The 20704-nt window shown below is 39.5% G+C and overlaps 1 protein-coding gene across 1 annotated transcript; it reads left to right on the top strand.

The window, feature by feature from the left end:
* The first annotated feature begins 7972 nt into the window (after window positions 1-7972).
* LOC140334975 (up-regulator of cell proliferation-like) lies at window positions 7973-12787 on the top strand. Its single transcript, XM_072417291.1, is given in 1 exon segment — window positions 7973-12787. A coding segment is annotated over 1 exon segment (4623 nt). The 5' UTR covers window positions 7973-7987; the 3' UTR covers window positions 12611-12787.
* The last annotated feature ends 7917 nt before the right edge of the window (window positions 12788-20704 follow it).

Genomic DNA, 20704 nt, shown 5'->3' with positions numbered 1-20704 from the left:
AACTCAAGCACCTTTTTAATGTGGGCCTGACGTTCTTTAGGTTGGAAGAGAGGATCAGGGTGCCATTTAACCTAAGGGCCATGAAAACATTAAGAAAATCCCTGAAAATGTCATCACAAAATGTTAGAAATTAGTAGAGGAACTGCAAAGTCCAAAAGGCATCACCATCAAAATGGCCAAAGTGGGTACAAAAGCCCATCTTCAATTCGTCTCCCTCTCCATTCTCATGAGGTTTTACTCCATGCAAATCCATGTTAGTGAATTTCTTGGTTGATATGAGCAGCAGGACGAGTTGTGGAAACAATGGTAGAGTATAATAATTCTTAATAATAATACTATTGAGGTCCCTGCAATCAATGCAAAGCCGGAGAGTATGGTCCATCTTTTCTACCAGCACCAGTGGGTGAGGTGGATGGGCAGATAAACTACCATCTTAAGGTGCTGGGCCTTGGCTTGTAAAAAAATGTAATGCAACCAAAATGAATGTTGGCCCTTGGTAAAAGCTCTATAGGGAAATCATAAATACGGCGAGGGGGAAGTGAACCTGCTCCCTTTTTGTCAAATACATCCAGTTAGTCATGGTACACCAGTGGTATCAGATCCTTTTTACAACCTCTACACACAACAGACAAGCTGGTTTGGATAGACATAACTTGTGACAGTAGTCAGAAGAAAAGGTAACTTGACCGATGAACCAATTGATGTTTGTATTATGAACTTGTAACCCAAGTATGACCAGGATAATAGGGAATACTAGAAAAGGGATGAAGTCAAAGCTATAAAAATGTTGATGGTCAGGAAAAATTAATGTCCGGATTTGAAAGGATTCCTGAGTTACTGGTCCAAACTTGACAGTGGAACTGTCAGCCAGGCACAGAATTTAAACTAGTGTCTTGGTGCACAGTGGAAGATGGAGTCTTTCCCGAGTAAGACAGAACTCATGGAAACACGTACATGCCCCAGCATCAATAATGGCCTGGACTTAAACGATTTTGTCCAGGTTCTGTAAGGAGAGATGGAGTGACACATGGCAACTGGGAAAATACTTACCCAAGGGAGGGACAGGGCAGTTGTGAAGAAAGTGCCCTGATCCACCACAGTACAGGCAAAGTTAGGCTTGGAGTCATTTTTGGCAATCCTTTCTTGACAGGGAAGGTCTTGCTAGACCAAGCTACATTGGTTTGGGAGATTCCAGAGGTGAAACAGGTTGATGACTCGGAGCAGATACAGAGGTAGCACATTGGGGAGCACACAAGAAAAAAGGTGACTCCATCTTTTCTATCTGACGCTCACAGACATCAGAGTAAGCTGGGTCTCCCATTTCTGTAGGCTGGAATTTGCAAGTTTGGGGTTCTGACTGGAGTAAGGAAATAACTGTGCCCACCTTGGTGCATTCCTCAAGGAAGGTTCTGGGTTGCAGGGGGAAATAAATACAAAAAAAAAAAAAACAGAAAAATAAAGGTCTGAAACTGACCTTGATTACCAGAGAAGCATGTGGGCAAAGGTACCTGTGGCTCAAGTGCAAAAAACTATGATGGTGGAACACTGGGTACAAAGGTTGGAGTGCTAGTCAGAGATTGGAAATGATTCTCCATCTGATAATTTCCCTTTCTGAACCTCTTGTACAGAAATCGTAAATTCAGAGATTTTTTTTAGAGTTCATCAGATGGGGAACCATTCCCAGAAGCCTGCATTGTGGCTGGGCCCTTCTTTTACGGGCTGCCTCCTCCTGACAGGAGACACAGTCTTCACCAGTGCACTCCGCAAAGAGTCATGGGGGTACTTTGCCGCAAGGAGATCACCAGGTTGCAACCCCAGGCTCTTTCCACCAGGGGGTGACAGGGATCAGATAACGTCAGCATAGGAATGGCTCTAAGGTGGAAACAGCAAGTAAAGGCAAGGTAGATGAACAGGTTGAGGTCAAGGCAGGTGGCAAACAAGGCAAGGTAAGGTTACAGGCCCAGGTCAGGGAAAGCAGCAGATAAGGCAAAGTCAGCTAACAGGCCGTGCACAGGGCAGGCAGCAGACATGGCAATCAAGGTCAAATTGGTGTCAAATCCAGAAAATCAGAACAGAGAACAGGCTGTACAGAGAGGCAGGAAATGCACTAAGGATCCAGCAACATCAGCCTGGAACTGGAGAGGTTTAAATGGGCTTAGCAGCCAGTGGCAGGACAGAATTAAACAATCTGCTCATTGGCTGTGGCTCAAACTCCAGATTTCCCCTTCACCTGTGCACAGTTCCAGTTTCTGTGCAAGGGATGATGAGAACAGTGGAAAATTGACAGCTAAAGGGATGTAGGTGATGCTGAAGCTTGCTTGAAGCTTTAAGTGGCATTTGTGCCACTGTACCTCAGTTTCTTCAACACATAGCAGGGGGCAATGAGTGGTAGGTACACTTGTTTGTCCACATACAAGCATTGGTTTGGATTGAAGATGAACAGTAACGCTCATACACAGTACATTGATGTGTTGAATACTTGTGCAACAATGTAAGTGCAGCCTGAACTTTTTTCTATGTTATGACTGGACCCCCTCAATTAATATAAACCCAATGAAACATTCTCTGTGCTGTTACTATAGGACATGCACTTGACAGTGAGCTATGTTTGAATTTTCTGTCAAAGGACTTGAATGTTAAGCTACACATGAAATATTTGGGGAAACAGGTGGAAGAACCAGTTTACCTGACTAAGTTTCCGTGCGTAAACATTAGAAGGGGAAAACCAGGTGTGAAACCCACAAGCAGGACAGCTGTATAAGTCAGCTTTAACATAGAAAGTTGCCAAACTGCACATCAGATATTTGGGGAAAACCTGTCTACCTAAGAAAGTTTCCAAGCAAGAACCTGAGAAGGGGAAAACCATACAGATGCCAAACCCACTAGCAGGATGAGTGTATAAATTAGCTGTCATGGAGGAATATTTGCATTGCTTGTCACGTGAAGTCTTTCTATAACTTCATCTCCAACACAAATCACAATGCTATGGACCTGCAGAGGGTCACCAAGGTAAGCACCTTGATAGTTAAACATCAATCACTAATCTGCCTTTTATTCCATTTAAACTGATTTGGATTAAATTATGATCGGTACTAATTAGATATTGTAAATTTCAATAGCCAAATCTGAATTTTACTGTTATTTATAGAAGTTCTGATTCCCAAAAGTCTTCTGGAATCCAAAGTGTCTCCTGCCTTGAGTCAGCTTCAACTGTTGTTTGGGCATCTTTAGATTGACCGTCAACGCCCCCAAAAGTCCCCCTATATATTTTAGTATCTAAGACTCTTTAGACTTTTTTTTGTCCCATTATCTTATCAGGCAGGGCTGCATAAGCTTCATAAACGTTTAACAGCTTTACATTCTCTGTAATAAACCTTGCCTTGGGGCTTAGTTTAAGTTCCCATCAACCGCAATAGAATCTCTACATCTAGAGGTTCTTTAATTTCTTTTAATATAAAAAGCTCTACCAAACCACACTCTCATCACTGATTATGATAAATCATTCAGTGTGATAATTCTAGGAGCTCCTGCAGGGGCTCATTTACACCCAGGTAATCTGCCATGTGTGTGTTTGTGGGTGTTGGGGGGGGTATCCAGAGGGACAGGTTAAATGCATGGGGCCATGGTGGCTTATTGAGGTACAGCATTATGAGTGACTGCATTCAGGATCAAGGGAGTTGAGTGTCATATTTTGTATAATATTGTTATATTAGGAATGAAAGCAAAGTGGAAAATGAAACATAAAATGTAAAATATTTGAAACATGGTAGTTTTGGTGGAAATCACAATATAAAAATTGTGGTAATGCTCTCTTTAGTGACCAGAAGATTCAAAGCATATCTAAATGCAAAGATTTAGATGCATTTGGCTGATCTAAACTGAAGGATCAATTGCCTTCAGACCAATTCTTGCTGAGTTTCCTAATATCTTAGGAAAATTTCATGTTTAGTTCTAAAAATATATTGTGTTTTTAGTACTGCTGACCATCCAGCTCCACGTTAGGCAGTTGTGTAGATTACATTATTCTGTAAGGAACATTATCTTATTTCCTCGTTATATTGGCTGTAGCATTGTGATGAATGTGAAGCCAAATGTGTATATTTGGCAGCATCTTCCACTATTTTACCTGGTAAAGAGGTTAAGGGACCTAAATGATTATGGTTCATGATAAAACTGCAGTTTTGCATATCTTTATTTGGGATCCAGTTCTGCACTGTATTGGATAGAATGGGTGGCCCAAACACTCAATCTCTTTCCCAGGATAGGATTTGGAGATGGCTAGGAACCACTTGTCGGATGGTATTAAAGGGGAATTGCTCATTTATATTGGTGGATGGAGGCCAAGAGGCTCAGTCAGAAAGGCTGTGTAAGTCTTGGGACCTTGGAGAACCAAGGAGGCCTCCCAAAGTTTTGGTGTGCTGGTCCAACAACTCTGAAGAAGTGTGCAAGAATGATGAATCTTATGCCATTTTTCTGGTGGACTGTGGTGATCCCCTGTAATTGAAAACAATGGATGACTATTTTATGTTTATGTTTTGGAATAAATAAAAATGGGCAAAATGCCTTGATATTTGATTTGGAACCAGGGTTCCATACTTTTATACGTTTGATGCTAATCCCTCACACTACTAATACCGGTAGTCCCCAAGTGAAGGACATCCGACATATAACGATACAACCGATACAAATGGCTTCCCTGCCTGTGTGTGCAGTATGGAGCGGGCGGTTCACATGTCTTGCAGAAGAAATCTTTAGCTGTTCTGCAAGTTCTTGTTCAAGTTCAACTCTTTATTGACCAAGACAAACTCTGCAGTTGTTAATTTTTGCATATCAAAGCACAGCTTGCTCTAGAAGTTAATGAATGTCTAGGCTACACAAAGTTTTTTTTTTTTTGGCTTTGTTTGTGATTAACTCACAGTGAGGATTTTATAATTAACTGACACCATGCTGCCATAATATGTTGAGACAAACATCTGTCCTAATTGCATTTATTAAAATAATGTACCTGTTCTGACTTACATAAATTCAACTTAAGAACAAACCTACAGTCCCTATCTCATATGTAAAGCTGCGTACACACTTGCAATTTTTGTCGTTGGAAAGGATCTTTCACGATCCTTTCCAACGACAAGGGACTACCCGATGCATGAACGGTGCTGTACATACAGCACCGTTCATGCTCTATGGAGAGGGGAGGGGGAGAGCGACGGAGCGGCACCCTGCTGCGCGCTCTCCCCTTCCCTTTCATTAGGATCGGTCGTCGTCCATCGTCCGTGGATCCGGCAGGTCGGTCGTTCGGACGATGGACGACACCGACTGTACACACGGCAGAATTTCGCCCGATATTTGGCCGATGCCGATTATCGGGCGATAAAAATCTGCCGTGTGTACGTAGCTTAACCCAGGGACTACCTGTAATTAACAAACCAGTGTACAATAATTACAACTAGATATGTAGAAGAAAAAATTACAATACAAAATAAATAGGTATGTTTTATGCCCAAAGTGAAGGTAAATGTCTGATTCTTTTGCACCTAGTGAAAGCATGAGTTTTTCTCCCAAGATGCAGTTCTGGTACATAAAGCATCTTTAGCCTGATTAAGCTCAAACCAAACCAATTTAAACATTTTATGGGCCCATTTTGCTGGTTTTATCTTTTTAATGGGGTCTCAAAGTGAAGGTAAGTACCTCAAGCTAGTAAATAAGGAAGCTTCATTTATTAAAAAAAACATAAAAAGTAACTCAGTAAAAATAAAAAAAACAAATTGCTCACCTCTAGTTGGGCACAGAAAATCCTCTGCACTGCTAGGTGATGCTATTTTATAAGGTTGAATAACAGAAAGTTTCAGTCAACCCTTGCCCTTTAAGTCTAGGCTATCATGTCATTGGGGGGGTGACACTAGTGGAGGACTAAATATCTATGTCTAGCATTAGGTATATGTAAAGGACTGTAGGGAAGGGTTTGCCAAGTTTTAATTACAATTTGTGATCCTTAACTGGACAGAAATTTGTGCTTTTGACCACTGCCACCAGGACAGAAAGTAAAACATTGAATTATATTGTTCCAGTGAGGACAATAGTTCCAGTAACAACTATGTGGGAGTTAAATGAAACTTTAAACCTTGTTAGGAAATTTCCACTTACTTTATACTGTATATATTTTATTGTATGTGTTGATGTTGGTCTTGCAGATAATTCGACCAAGTTGAAAAAAGCAGAACCAAAACTGTGTTTTCATTTTTCACCTTTCCATCATGTCCAAAAAGACTTCAGAGCTTATGAGTCAATTCAGAAAGAAAATATGGGAAATTTCTGAGGAAAATCGGGAAGATCTCTACAATAAACTCATCATTCGGTGTCAGCTAAGCTCCAGAGATCACCTCTATGTCTTGGAAGCTAAGAGTTCCTATGACAAGCTTGAAAGGTTGTTGAATGTCACTTTGAAAGCCGGAGAAGCAGCTTGTGAAAAGTTAGTTGGTCACTTGCAGGAGTTGTCAGACACTTTTCCAGCATTATCTGGGCTCTTCCAAGGTGAATAGCAAATATGAATTTGTACAAAGGATCTTACAGCTTTTTATTTTTGCAAGAGTCACTTTAAAACCATTTTATTTCTTTTTTTTTCCTCATGAAGGCTTACTCATATTTAAAGATAATGATTTCATTATTTAAAGTGAGATCCTGAGAAGGGATTGGTTTAAAAAAAAATCAGAATTAATTAAAATGACTCTGCGCAGAGAAATTTTAATTGGAACATCAGCTAATGTTTGTTAAAAATATCTAATTGTTGAAATGTTTGCATTATCCTGAATTAATAAAACTTTGGAGAGAAATGAAATTTGTTTGAGGACCCTTGACAGACAAAGGTTTTTGAAGGAAAGAAAGGTAAAAAATTCCGGCAGGTTTTCATTAATGGATAAATTTATATAAAAATGTGAAAACAAATCCTAATTTTAGTTCTAGGTCATAACCAGAGCCTGGATTTATACTTTTTTGCTCCCCTGGGCCAGCTAGCTTGTGCTCCCTCCCCTTCCAACCAATAACTGCAATTTACACTAATACAGGCAAAACACAGTTAAGACTACTGTGTCACAGTAAAACCTGATAAAACACACAGTAATGCTAAAAACTACAGACAGGGAGCAACCACTGTTTTTTTTTTTTTTTATGGCATCCCATATATAGGAAAAAAAAATTAAAGTTTAAAGAATGATTGTATAATTAACTTTTTTAAAGTAACTATATATTTTTTTTTATTTAGAGTCAGCCCTTCATTCAAGTATAAGTCATAATGTACCATCACAAAAACCTTGGATGCCACCTAAGCCACCACTGCCTAAACCACGGACATCGGTGAAGATGGAAAATCCTAACAATAACAGTAAGATATTCAAGGCTCTCTGGCTTTTTTATGACTAGGCATATCTATCATGTAAACACTGTAGCTTTTTCTTTTAATAAAATTTTGCATATCTGGAATTCTATAGACCTTTGGCTGGTTATGCTTCAACAGTAGGTGCTTCTTTTTCCTGCACTAAATGGGGCCCATGTAATGATTTGTTAGAACTGTTCTGTACCATGATTCCAGATACAAGTGATACAACCTGCAGATGTTATGTTGATGAAACCCTGGGCTTGTGTGTTGTGTTGAAAAGCACTGGCCATCATTAAACTGGGCTGAGGAGACTCATTTAATAGATAGGTGGATGTTCTATGTCAGTGCCGAACAAAAAGTGAGTTTTTCAGGGAAACCAACACAGCTGACATGAGATCACTAATCTTCTACCTTTCTGCTGCAGCAGAGAAAAATCAGGTCCTCTCCAACCACAGACAGGGTTGTAGTTGCTCTGTCACTGACTTGAGATGTTGCCACACAATTATCTCAGTTGTTTAACCCACTTTTAGTTAAACATATTAACAATTATTTCTTCTTTTTCCATCACATCCAGGTAATAATGAAATATTCGATGAGATACTCTCCCGGTTAAGAATGGAAAAGTTCAAGAAGTCAAAGTTGACTGTCATTGAAATTTTAACAATTGGACACAAGAGTCTAGAAACCGTCAACCTTCATTCTATAGAAGACACACCATGGTATTTCCTACAAAAGCTCATGTCGTTAAATGTGAATGCACGCAAAACATATATAGAGCTATCAGAATTAGATTTGTACATGGACTTCACAAACCCATTACTAGAAAGCGAGGACCAAGACCAATCAAGGGGTTTTCATCCGCTTGATATCCTTTGCATTCTTCTGCATTGCTCAGACAATTTTTTACAACAGGAAATTGTGACGAAGCTATCCATGTGCCAGTTTGCTGTACCGCTGCTGCTTCCAGCTTGTGATAGTTCAGAATGCACCTTCTTGTTGTGGGCGTTGAGGGACATTGTTAAAAAATGGAGACCCCATTCACTAGAAGATAAGAATGGATTTAAGGAAGACAATGTGGTAAATATTCCTATGTCAGTTTTTGCTTTTGTGAGGCTAGAAAATCGCACCCTATCCAAGGCTGATATCCTCAACCAAATTCTAATGCCACCTCATCAGCCTCACAATTTCTTTATACACCGAGACATGGAAGGCGGACACTTTCCAAAAAAACTTTCCAATGGTTTGGTGGAGATGTCTTGGTATTTTCCTGCTGGCCAAAAAAACTCTGACATCTTTCCAGAGCCTATTACAGTCATGAACTTACATGGAAAAATCACCTCTTACTGGAGAGAGTTCAGTTTCCTAACTCAGATATCATCTGCAGTATTCATATTTGCAGACAGTATTAATGAGAAGGAATATGTGCAGTTGTCCAACCTCAGAGATGCCAACACCAAATATTTCTTTGTTTCACAAAACCTTGAATGCATGCAAAAGTAAATGAAAAAGTTGAGCTCAGCATTAAATATTGATGAAAGGCATTTCATAAAGAGGGATAAGAATAATACCATTTTGGTACGAAATCTACAGAAAATAATGACAGAGTTCATTGTACAACCCACCAAGTTGGTTACCTTGGAACATATGGCAGAAACCGCTTGTGAACTTGGAATACGAATAGATGAGCAATCTGAAGAATGTAAGGAAGCAAAACAGCAAGCATTGAAAATCACTAGAAGAATTTGGGACGTATCAGGATATAAAAAAGAAACCATGAAACTACAAGGGGATCTTTGTAAAGAACTGGTAAGAACAACAACAGAAATGTGTAGAATGAGGAAGCAAGGAGATGAAAATTCACAAGACTACAGGGAAAAACTAGAAAATAAGAGGAGAGATTTAATAAGACAACAGTATAATCATACACCATCTCCAGGTATATATGCTTTCATAGAGTCAGTATCACATCCTAATCATTTAGAAAGAGCATATTTTCTGAAATGGATGAAGTTTTTCCTTGACTCAATTTCTAGAGCTAACGTATCAAGACTACAGGCCCAGTACAAAACAAAGGACAGCTCAGCCACAATGGGAATGAAACAGCTAGATCTAATTATGTCTGAGAGCTCTCTGGGTGTTGAGAACTTCATACGTGAGTTAGGTCAGTTTTATGATGCAGAATGCTATCTTTTGCAAAATAATGAAATTAAGAACAAGGAGCAGAAATTTACCAAACTTCCAGGAATTGCGGCAAAACTTTTACTGGATGGACTGCCACTGGAACTGATTGATGGAGATGCCTCCAGTATACCACTGGAGTGGATAACTAATGTTTTGAGTGAACTAGATAAAAGGACAGGAGGCCAGTGCCGAATTAGAGTAATAACTGTCCTGGGGGTGCAGAGCACAGGGAATTCCACCCTTCTGAACACCATGTTTGGTTTACAGTTCCCAGTGGCCAGTGGACGATGTACAAAAGGAGCCTTCATGACACTTATTAAAGTTGAAGAGAATTTTCAGGAGGAGTTAGGCTGTTCTTTTATTTTGGTACTTGACACAGAAGGTTTAAGAGCTCCAGAGATGTCTTCACTGGATGGAAGTAACCAACATGACAATGAGTTAGCAACCTTAGTGGTTGGCTTGAGCGACATTACTATCATAAACCTTTTCATGGAAAATGCTTCAGAAATGAAAGATATTTTACAGATTGTTGTTCATGCATTTCTAAGGATGGACACCATTGGCAAGAAACCCAAATACTACTTCCTGCATCAAAATGTTGCTAATGTTGATGCTGATGCAAAATGCTTGGGAGACCGAAGAAAACTTATTGATGATCTTGATGAAATGACAAGGATTGCAGCGAAGAGTGAAAAAAAGAATGGGATCAAGTCATTTTCTGATGTTTTTGATGCTGACCATGAGAAACAAAGCTGGTTTATTCCCGGTCTCTGGCATGGTGTTCCACCAATGTCTTCGGTAGGTACAGGCTACAGTGAAAAGGTTTACGAATTTAAAAAACATCTACTACATGCCTTGAAAACATCTTCAACAAAAGCTCAAAGGTTGAGCAAGTTTTCTGAATGGATAAGAAGCTTGTGGGAGGCTGTGCAATACGAAACCTTTATCTTTAATTTTAGAAACATCCTGGTGGCAGATGCCTATGATCAACTATATGTTAAATATAATGAACTAAAGTGGAACTTCAGCAAAGCCATGTTTGAATGGATGCAGAAGACAGAAAACATAATCAGGAACCAGCCAAATTCACAAGACGTGCCAAATTCAGATCTTACTAATGAAATGCACAGCATGCTTCAGAGAGAAGAGAACAACATGCGGAAATCTTTGGAATGGTATTTTGAAAGTGGATCTGAAAATGTCAATTTAATAGAGAGATATAGGGAGGAATTTCTTAGGAGTATAAACTCCTTAAGGAAGCAAATTGAAGATGACATACGGCAGAGGTTAAATGAAGTTTTCACAATTCAACGAGGAAAGGTTGCAATTGAAAAAAATCAGAAAGGATTTATGGAAGTTATTGAAAGGATTGCCACAGGGAAATCTCAAGCCCTTAGAAACAATAATAAAATGCTGGATCTTGACAAAGAGTTTGAGAAAATATGGAAAGAAACATTTATGGAAATGAAACTGATTAGTCCCAATAAGCACAACATTGGTCATGAAATGCTGGATCAACTTAGAATGGACATGAACCACTGTATAGGAGCTGTGAAAAAGAGGTTAAATGATATAAAAGATTTGACAGATTTTGAAAGCAAATGCTTTATAGCCCAACCACATCACTTTGATGCAACTTGGTATAACGTAGCCTCTAACACAATCCCCACCAGAAATCTTGATGATCGACGAATTCAAATGAATAAGTATGTGAATGCATTGCAGACTAAATATAAAAGGTATGTCACTGCTAAAATAAACAAAAAAGAAGATTACCATAACACATATTGCCAAGAACTCCTAAATATGATTAACAAAGAACTCCAAGGCAGTTCTGCTGAGAAACTTCACATATCAGCTCATTTTGAGTTAGACCTAAAGCTTCACATTTTGGGTAGAGCAGCTCCCATGTTTCAAAAGATGCATGAGGACTTCATCCAAGAAAATGACCCAAGGCTCAGTTTGGAAAAGTTAAAGCCTGAGTATCTTGCGACCTTTAGGAATATATTCCTTGAGAATGATCAGTGTAAAAAGAGGGCAGAAGTCTTTTGCCATTCTTGCCTGAAACCAGCAATTGTAGAATTCATTTATAAGAACCTTGGGAGAGAAATTGTGGACAATGTTTTACACAGCAAATACTCCAGGGAATATAGTAGCCGGATGTTTTTTCAGTTCAACCTACTTAAAAATTTGCTGGAAGAGAAAGATTTTAGCCAATATATGATATATATCAATGATTATGATGTGTTTGTAAAGCATAAACTTCAAGCACATATAGAAGAGAAGTATGGAAAACCAGGTGGCCTTAAAAAGTTACATGAGAAAATTATTCAAAAAATCACATATGTGATCAATAGTGCATTGAATGAGGAAAAAGTACAAAATAGTCCGAATGTCTCCAGTTTTTTGGAAAGATTTTGTGGGCTTTTACAAAAAGAATTAGTCCTTCCAAGAAATGCCATGAACGTGATATTATTCCAGAACAAAGACAAGGCCCAACAATTTTCTGAATACATTCAATCCTCTTTCTCTAAACTGGTGGATGAGATTTTAAAAGAGATGAACTCTCTAGAAATTGGTTATGTACTTTCCATGGTCACTTTAAAACCACAAGATCAGCTGTTTAAGAGAGTTTTTGGATGTGGCAAGCTTTGCCCATTTTGTAATGTCCCCTGTGAAGCTGGAGGACTTGGCCATACGGAGCATTTTGCATCTGTTCATCGACCTCAGGGGCTAGCAGGATACAAAGACCTCTCAACAAATATCCTCTGTAACTCCATATGTTCCACGGACGTAGTTGGAAATGGAAGCTTCAGAAATTCAAAAACAAACTGGATCCCGGAGCCCTACAAAAATTACCATAAGTTCTATCCGGAGTGGGTCATTCAGTCTGACCCGGGTATCCATGCCTCTGATTACTGGAAGTTTATCTTAAAAGAATTTAATGACCAGCTTGCAGAAGAATATAGTGCATTACCAGCACAGATCCCACCAAGCTGGAGAAGAATAAAAGAAGAGCAGGCCATGAAAAGTCTAAGGGATGCATTTAATCTTTAATATATACTAATATATATTAATATATATTAATGTAATGTAAATGAATTATGAGTGTGTTCATTTTTAAAAAACAGTTATTATGTATAGTTCATAAGTTGTATACAATTTATAGCCTGAAGTTTGGGGTGACCTGACCATTAAAGCTTTATGAGCCTGTTTAGTCATTCCGTTCCAAAACCATATGTGGAGTTGGTTCATTCTTTTGGTTATACCATCCTTCATTCTTCTGTTTCTATTGGCTGTGTCTATAGTGAAAATGTGTGCCTATTAGTGAGGTCAGGTACTGGATGAGAAGAGCTGGTTCTTAATTTGTATTTCAAAGAATCTAAAAGGTGTTCAGTAGTTTGAGGTTAGGACTCCATTGGGCTAGTGGTTGTCAGTAGTGGTATTGTCCTTAACATCCACCAACTAATGGGAATCCTATCCATGTTGTACATTAGCACCAACCCATGTAATGTTAAAGTGCAACTGGCAGCCGACAGCCTTCCTAATGACTATAAGTTACAAACATTTTTCAAAGACAAATAAATTAAAATTTACCTGCGTAAATGTGCACAGTTTCACAAAAAAGTAAATATTACATTTTTCAGGGAACAAATTATAAAAGTAAACCAAACTACATCCCTACTGGTAAACTGCAATATAACATAATATATGCAATATATATAAAGATTTTGAGCAAAGGTAAGCATGTTGTCAAAAATAAATGTATGAATTATGTGGGGGTTGATCTTTCATGAGTGGCTCGAGTCCTGATCTGGGCAGCACAGCAAAACAAGGAACCAAATGAACACATTACAAAATGTTGTGTGCTTATAGGAAAACAGCTACTGAGCACGTTCCATTCTGGGTCACTAAGCTTTATCGAGTATCTTGAACAAAATCTTTTCTCAAAGATTATTTCTCTGTTTCCTGCTCTCTTTGTCTTATTTTGTTTTTATTTTTGTCTTCTCTTGACGTGTTTAAAAAAACAGCTAGATTTTTCCCCTCTACTTTTCTACTTTCAGCTCTGTAAAACTAGAAAAATACTTAGGTCAAGGTCCCTGTACACCATAGGCCTAAGTTTCAAAGTGATTTAAAGACTTACAAAACTGGGGTAGGCCTTTTGTACAATGTGGGCCTAAAATCTAAAGGGACTCTGCCATGACACAGGGTGCAAAATAAAACATGTATAACTTGGGTAAAAAGTCTTATGTAGAAGGGCACAAGAGATTATGTAAGGACTTACACAACTGGAGTAAAAATCAGGATTCCAATGTACATGGTAAGCCTAGAATTTAAATGGGCTCCACTAGGGCACAAGAGGCAAACTAAAATTGTACACAATTGGGGTGGAAGTCAAGGTCCCATGTACACACTTATGCTGGAATCCAAAAGCAACTTCACAAGGGCACTGGGGAAAACTAAAGCATGCATAACTTGGGTATATGCCAAAGTCTTACATACAACATTACCTTGGGATCCAAAGGGCCTCCACCAGGGTGCAAGGGGTGATATAAAGACCTACACAACTGGGGTAAAAGTTAAGATTCAATGTATAATGTGAGCCCAGGATGGAAAGGGGCTCCACTAGGACACAGGGGCAAAACTAAACACACACATGGGGCTAATTATTGACTTACACAACTGGAGTGGAAGTTAAAATCCCCTGTACAACATGAGTGTAGGATCTAAATGGCCCCATGTGCATTGTTAGCCTAGGATCCAAAGGGAATCTGCAAGAGCACAGGTGCGATATAAAAATGTGCATAAGTTAGATAGAAATCAAAGTCCCATGTATACTATAAACCTAAAATCCAAGGGGGCTTTACAAGGACACAGGAAGGCAATTGAAAGACCTATACAACTAAAGTAGTAGTCAAGGTGTAGTCTTGTGTACCAGATGAGCCTAGGATCCAAGAGGGCTCTACAAGAGCACACGCATTGATCTAAAGACCTAAACAGGTACAGGTTTACATAAATGTCTTTGTGGCAGAGAATCACAAAAGTTTTGTTTAAAAAAAAACAAACCTTTTTTTACCTACATTATTTCACGTTTAAGGAAGAAAAAAAAAGAAAAATGTGATTTTCATTACTGGAATTCAGTTCACACAGAATGCATACAGTAAATAGCAGAAAAACCTGTCTTACTGGACCAATTCACAACCTAGACTTGTGCTGTGAGTTTAAACTGATAAAAAAGCACATTTTGTATAAGGGCTTTGCAGTTTCTGCTAGTGTGTATTGTATTTATGGTCAACATAAAAATACTAATGTGGATAGATACCATGACTGTTTCTACAAAGGCTAAACATCCAACTACAAAAGATGTATTTGAAGCAACCATGACCAAAACCTGTTAACAAAATTATAAGATTTCAATGCCTGTGACAACTTTTTGAGTACGCTGAAAGGCCCTTGAATGCAGTATTAGTAGTAAGTTGCAGAAGCATAGTAGTGTGTCAAGCAAGTAGTGTGTCAAATTGCAAAAAATTGAGAATGTAACTCCTGATGACTAAATTCTTTTTACAAATAATATTTTTGCTTTCATTAAAAACTAAGTTTTTTTTTTTTTTCGCGGGCGAAATTGCGGGTGTATGAACTATTTTTGAAAATGCGTTATGCGGCATTTTTAGAATTAAAAAAAAGTAAAAAAAAGATCAAACTTATCTTAGATTTTTGTATCTAGAACATTTTGTAACCTTAACTTGTCACCTTGGTTAAAATCAGTATATTAAGACAACATGCCTAAGCAGAGGTTACATTTAATGAAAATCACATGTCAAAATGATCTGTAGATCCAGAAGCATAGACATATGAAGATAAATACAAAAATACAAAGCTCAACACTGGCTAATAAAGCTCAATGTGTCCTTAGTTTCTCAAGATTCTCCCTCTTGGTATGCGTAAGGCTGCCCGTCAAAAAAGCAACACAAAGAAGGAGGTCAAGCTTGGATTTTTTTGGGAAAAGTTGAGATCAATTTAAACTTTTATAATCTTTGGATCTAATTTGTTTTTTTTTGATGAAGGTGACATCCTGCTTGTTTGTGTGTGTGTTTTTATGTCTGGATAAAGTGTTGAAGTTGTGTACTTTACTTTTCCTGCCAAAGGTGATCTCCCCTCAATTCCATTGATCCACCAGGACGCCAGTGGAGCGCAACCTCTCTATTCCTTTTTGAGTGACAACTGTGAAAATTTGTTTTTAGTTGTGGTGACATTGGACCAATATTAAGGGCATGAATCCCCAGCAGTGGCACACATAGCCATCTGAACCTTACCTAACACAACAAGTAATTTTACTGCTCCAAAAATGTTTAGAATGTGGTATACCCAACCTTTATTGGCCCCAGGAACTCCATGAAAAGGCTTTCCCATATACTAACACAATTCCGACTCTTCAGGGATGCAGTGAGTGTCACGTTGGCTGGAAATCTTACCTTTGCAGCATTAGGAACACAGGTTTGAATCTCACCCAGGTCGTTATCTGCAAGGAGCTTGTATGGTTTTGCTTTAAAGGATTTGGGTCCCCCCCATCCCAAAAACATGCTGTTAGGTTAATTAGCTCCCTTTCAAAAATTGGCCTTAGTCTGTGTTATTAACATATGACATAGGCAGTGTTGGAACTGCAAAAAATGATATTTATATGACGGGGATATAAGGATAACAACCTCATACAATGAAGGCTACAAACATCATTCTCTATTAGGAAAGATGAAGACCGTAAAATAGCCAACAGTAGTTTGCTGAACAAGGACAATGAATGATCTTTCATGAGTAGATGCCGGAGAATTGTAAGAACATTGGTCAGTTTGACCTTCTGGTGATATTTACAGACCAAACCTGTTTAGTATTGCCGCAGTCTTCCCAGGGGGCAGAGACCTGGGATTACAATCCCATCCTGGATAACCATCTGCACAATCCTAATTCAATATTGGAGAGTGATTTTGATTTAGACTTTGTGAGCTCTTGCACCAGGCTTCGTTAAAAATGTGCTTTGCTTGAGATGTATGAGTGTGATTGAAGGAGAGAAAACCCTGGCTCATATGGTGTAAAAGAGAATGTTTACGTGTTATCTTAGAGCTGGACCCCTTTCTTCTCTTTCACCTTTCCTTTACCCCCCTTACATTATTCCCTTTCTTGTAAATAGTATTTATGTTTATTCCAACCTGTGAATGATCCAATTTCATATTAAAGAATCCAGTGGTCCTTCTGTAAACCCCTGGCATCCCACACAGAGTTCATCCTACAGTCAGGGCCAGATTTGTACTTTGGTTCTCTTCTTCATCGACTACCTTGTGCCGCCCCTTCCTCCCAACTTCTATAAAAGCAAGTTCTTACAGCTGAGGCTGGCGGGGAGATTGTGTTGTGGTCACCATGAGAGGGAAGCGCTGCCCCGGGGAAGACATACATGTAGCTTCTCCATACAGAATGAATGAGAGCGACAGTGAGCAGTTCATAACTGCAGACAGCTGGTATAATGTGCAGAACAAGGCTGTCTAAGAATCAGAGATGTAGTGTGACAGACTGACCTGGGGGATTAGCAGGATTGCTGGATCTGAAGACTAATGTGAGGGGGGGAGGAAAGCGAGAGAGAGGGAAAAGGGAAAGGTGGGGGAGAGAGAGGGGGAGAGAGGGGGGGGGGGAAGAAGGTTGAGACAGAGAGAGGGGGGAGAGAGAGAGGGGGAGGGAAAAAGAGAGGGGGGAGAGAAGGGAGAGACAGAGGGAGGGGGAGAGAGAAAGGGAGAAAGAGAAGGGAGAGAGAGAGGGGGGGGGTTAGAGAGAGGGGGGAAGCAAAGGTTGAGACAGAGAGGGGGGGGGAGAGGGAAAAAGAGAGAAGGGAGAGACAGAGGGGGGGGGAGAGGGAGGGGGGATAGAGAGAGGGGGAGAGAATGAAAAAGAGAGGAGGGAGGGGGTGGAGAGAGGGTAAAAGAGAGAGAAGGAAGAGAGAGAGAAAGAGGTAATAACTGGAAGAGACAGAGAGGGTGAGAGAGAGGGGAGAGAGAGAGCAGAGGGAGTGAAAGAGGGAAAAAGAGAGAAGGGGGGAGAGAAGGTAAAAGAGAAGGAAGAGAGAAAAAGAAAGGGGAAAGAGAAGGAAAAAAGAGAGGAGGGAACGAGAGAGAGCGGGAGAAAGAGAGAAAGAGGTAATAAAGACAGAGAGGGGGGAGAAGAGAGAGGAAGGGGAGTGAAAGAAAGAGGGAAAAAAAGAGGGGGGAGAGAAAAGTAAAAAGAGGGAGAGACAGAGAGAGAGGGAAAGATACAGATAGATAGAGGGGGGGGGGGCAGAATGAGAGAGGGAAAGTGAGAGAGAGAGAGAGAGAGAGAGAAAAGGAAATTCATCTGGTGACATCCATTGAGAAGAATTCCTGTCACAGATCTTCCAGCTATAGGTTTCTGTCAGGCACAGCAGTTTCCTGATGATAGAGATCCTGCGCTGTACCTGCCAGAACAGTACAATGGGAAAGTCTAAGGGCGCCCTCTAGTGACCATGCCGTACTAGGTAATGGCCTTAGTGGCATTTCCAGACATCCATCCAGTCTACAGGTAGTGATATCAGATTGTGAGCCCCTCTAAGGGACAGAAAATAGTGATAAAAAAAATCATCCAACATTTTCTAAAATAGAACATGCAGCATTGGCCGTGCATTGTAAAGTGTCTACGCTGTCTTCTTCTAGCTTGAAAAACATTCAGCATCATCCAACCCACTTACTAGAGTTTATGGCACCGAGGACACATCCCAACCCCACCATTGGCTCATGGCACGGCTAAAATTTACAGCAACAGTACAGAAGCAAGGACCACCTGCTGCACAGGTAGATCCGAACCTTGTGAGTCATGTGACTGGGACCAAGGCATCAGAAAATTACCTGACAAGCTCCAATATAAAAGCAAAGATTCTGATTGGCCCTCGTGTTCTCCACCCTTCACTTTGGGGTAAATTTAGGCATTAACTAAGAGTAATTCATCATATACAGGTACTGAACTCTAAGCTTTTTCATATTACTTTCTATGGAAAGCAGCCTTCTATTGCAAACACACAACAGATGTTTCTAAGTTGCTAGAAACTAACTTTCAGACTTTCCATTGAAGATCTTTGAGGATGCATTATTTTGTGGTACAAACAGCTAGAAAGGTCAGTGATGGCTCGTTTTAAAGCTCTCTTACTTCTGGTTAATATATAACAATGATGTCCATGATCTGAGCATGCATACATTTTAATGGCAATGTGACTTATGAATAATATGAGATATTGCACTGTGCTAAACTTCTGTGTGCATATATTTGTGCTACTGTTTTTTTTTTTTTTGCATTCCAGAAGTGGTATAACTAGTTTCTTCTGGGAAAGTACCATTGTGTTTGTTCCTATCACTTTTTCTAGAATGATTGAACTTTGAGTGACGTGTGACAGAGGCCCCTCTGTGTGGGTGCCATATGTAATGTTACACCAGACACAGCGGTCATACCTTGTTAGAGGATCTCCGCAGCTTCAGAAGGTAAAGGCAAGACTTCTGTTCAACACGGCATTGAGAAATGTATTCCAGCAAGGACTGATCCACCAGACAGAGGTAACTTAAGATATTGTGCATGATACAACTGGCTGATTTATAGCAATGGAAGTCTGGAGCCGTGCTGACCACACATGGGGCAACTTTTAATGTCAAAGACGTGTTTTTATATTAGCACAGTGGCTCAGAAGTTAGCACTCCAGCCTTTGCAGCGCTAGCTACCAGGTTTGAATCTCGGCCATGACACTATCTGCATGGAGTTTGCAGGTTCTTCCTGTGTTTGCGTGGGTTTCCTCGTGGTACGCAGGTTTCCTCCCACATCCCAAAAACAAGCAGTTAGGTTAATTGGCTTCCCCCATAATTGACCTTAGACTGTATAAATGACATATGACTATGGTAGGGACATTGGGAGCCTCTTTGAAGGACAGCTAGTGACATGACTATGGACTTTGTACAGCACTGTGTAATATGTTGGAGCTATATATATACTGTGTAATGATAATTATTGTCCTTGGAATAATTTTCAGGTCTTCAGGGAACCCCTTCTAAAATTACTATGTCCACAGATCACAGTACATAAGTGTGGTGGTCAGTGGGAAGAATGTTTCTTACATTGCTGGCCATTGGGAAGAATGTCACCCTTACAGATAGCCAAAAATATCATTAGGGTCACCTAAACTGACCTGAGAGGCACAAACTGCTCATTGTTTATGGAACCCCCAGCAACCTCTGGAAGAACCCTGAGATGGGTGGTGGTTGATCAGTGGTCAGCCCTTTTAAAATCCACAGATACAAATGCCCATCTAATTTATTTTTACAGCTTAAAAACAATTTGCAATCTTTGTTGGATCCAATTACTAAAAAACAGTGACACGCTTAGAATTGGCACCTCATAGACAGAAAACTTAATCTTAGATGAAATGTTTTCGCCCAAGATTGACCCCAGCTTTTATCCAAAATGTATACAATTTTTTATCATGATTTATGATTCAATGTGAAAGAAAGTGTAGATTTTGGATAAATGTAGGGTGAATATTAAAAATAGACTTGTTGGGAAGGGTAAAATAGTCATAAATTTGCAATTACAGAAATTGTGGACTTGGAATTCCCAGCCGCAGCCTTTTTGTAATCTGTTATAATTTTTTTTCTGGGGAACAACAAATCCTGCCCAGCTTGACGAGAATATTCACTTAGAACTTTTACTTTGAAATAAGTTGAATCTCTGCTCACATAATTCATTTCAGCAAGGAAGTTTACTTTTTTTAATGTTTCATTTGAAAACCTGGGTGATCCAGCAAACTTGGAAAGGATCTGGTCCACGATTAAAGACATTTGCCAACTAATAGCAAATGATTTTTAATAAATCCATTTCAGATTTAATGAATCACTCGAGTTCTCCCAAGTGAATCATCTCCAGTCTTGGAGATTCTGTTGGTAGCAGCTCTTCCTGTTGCAGGCTGATTACACTAAATTACTGCTTTGCAATAGTAATTACATTGCCAGTCTGCCATGCATTCCCCTTCAGTTGGCCATTGGACAGCTCAATAGTTAATTGGCTTTATTTTAACTACAATTTGAGGGCAGTGAAAGTTGGGATTTACCATATCTGTAA

The sequence above is a fragment of the Pyxicephalus adspersus genome, chromosome 7 (genome assembly GCF_032062135.1).
Source record: "Pyxicephalus adspersus chromosome 7, UCB_Pads_2.0, whole genome shotgun sequence".
Classification (NCBI taxonomy): domain Eukaryota; kingdom Metazoa; phylum Chordata; class Amphibia; order Anura; family Pyxicephalidae; genus Pyxicephalus; species Pyxicephalus adspersus.
Note: the sequence above shows the minus strand (reverse complement) of the source record. Positions and strands in the feature narration are given on the sequence as shown.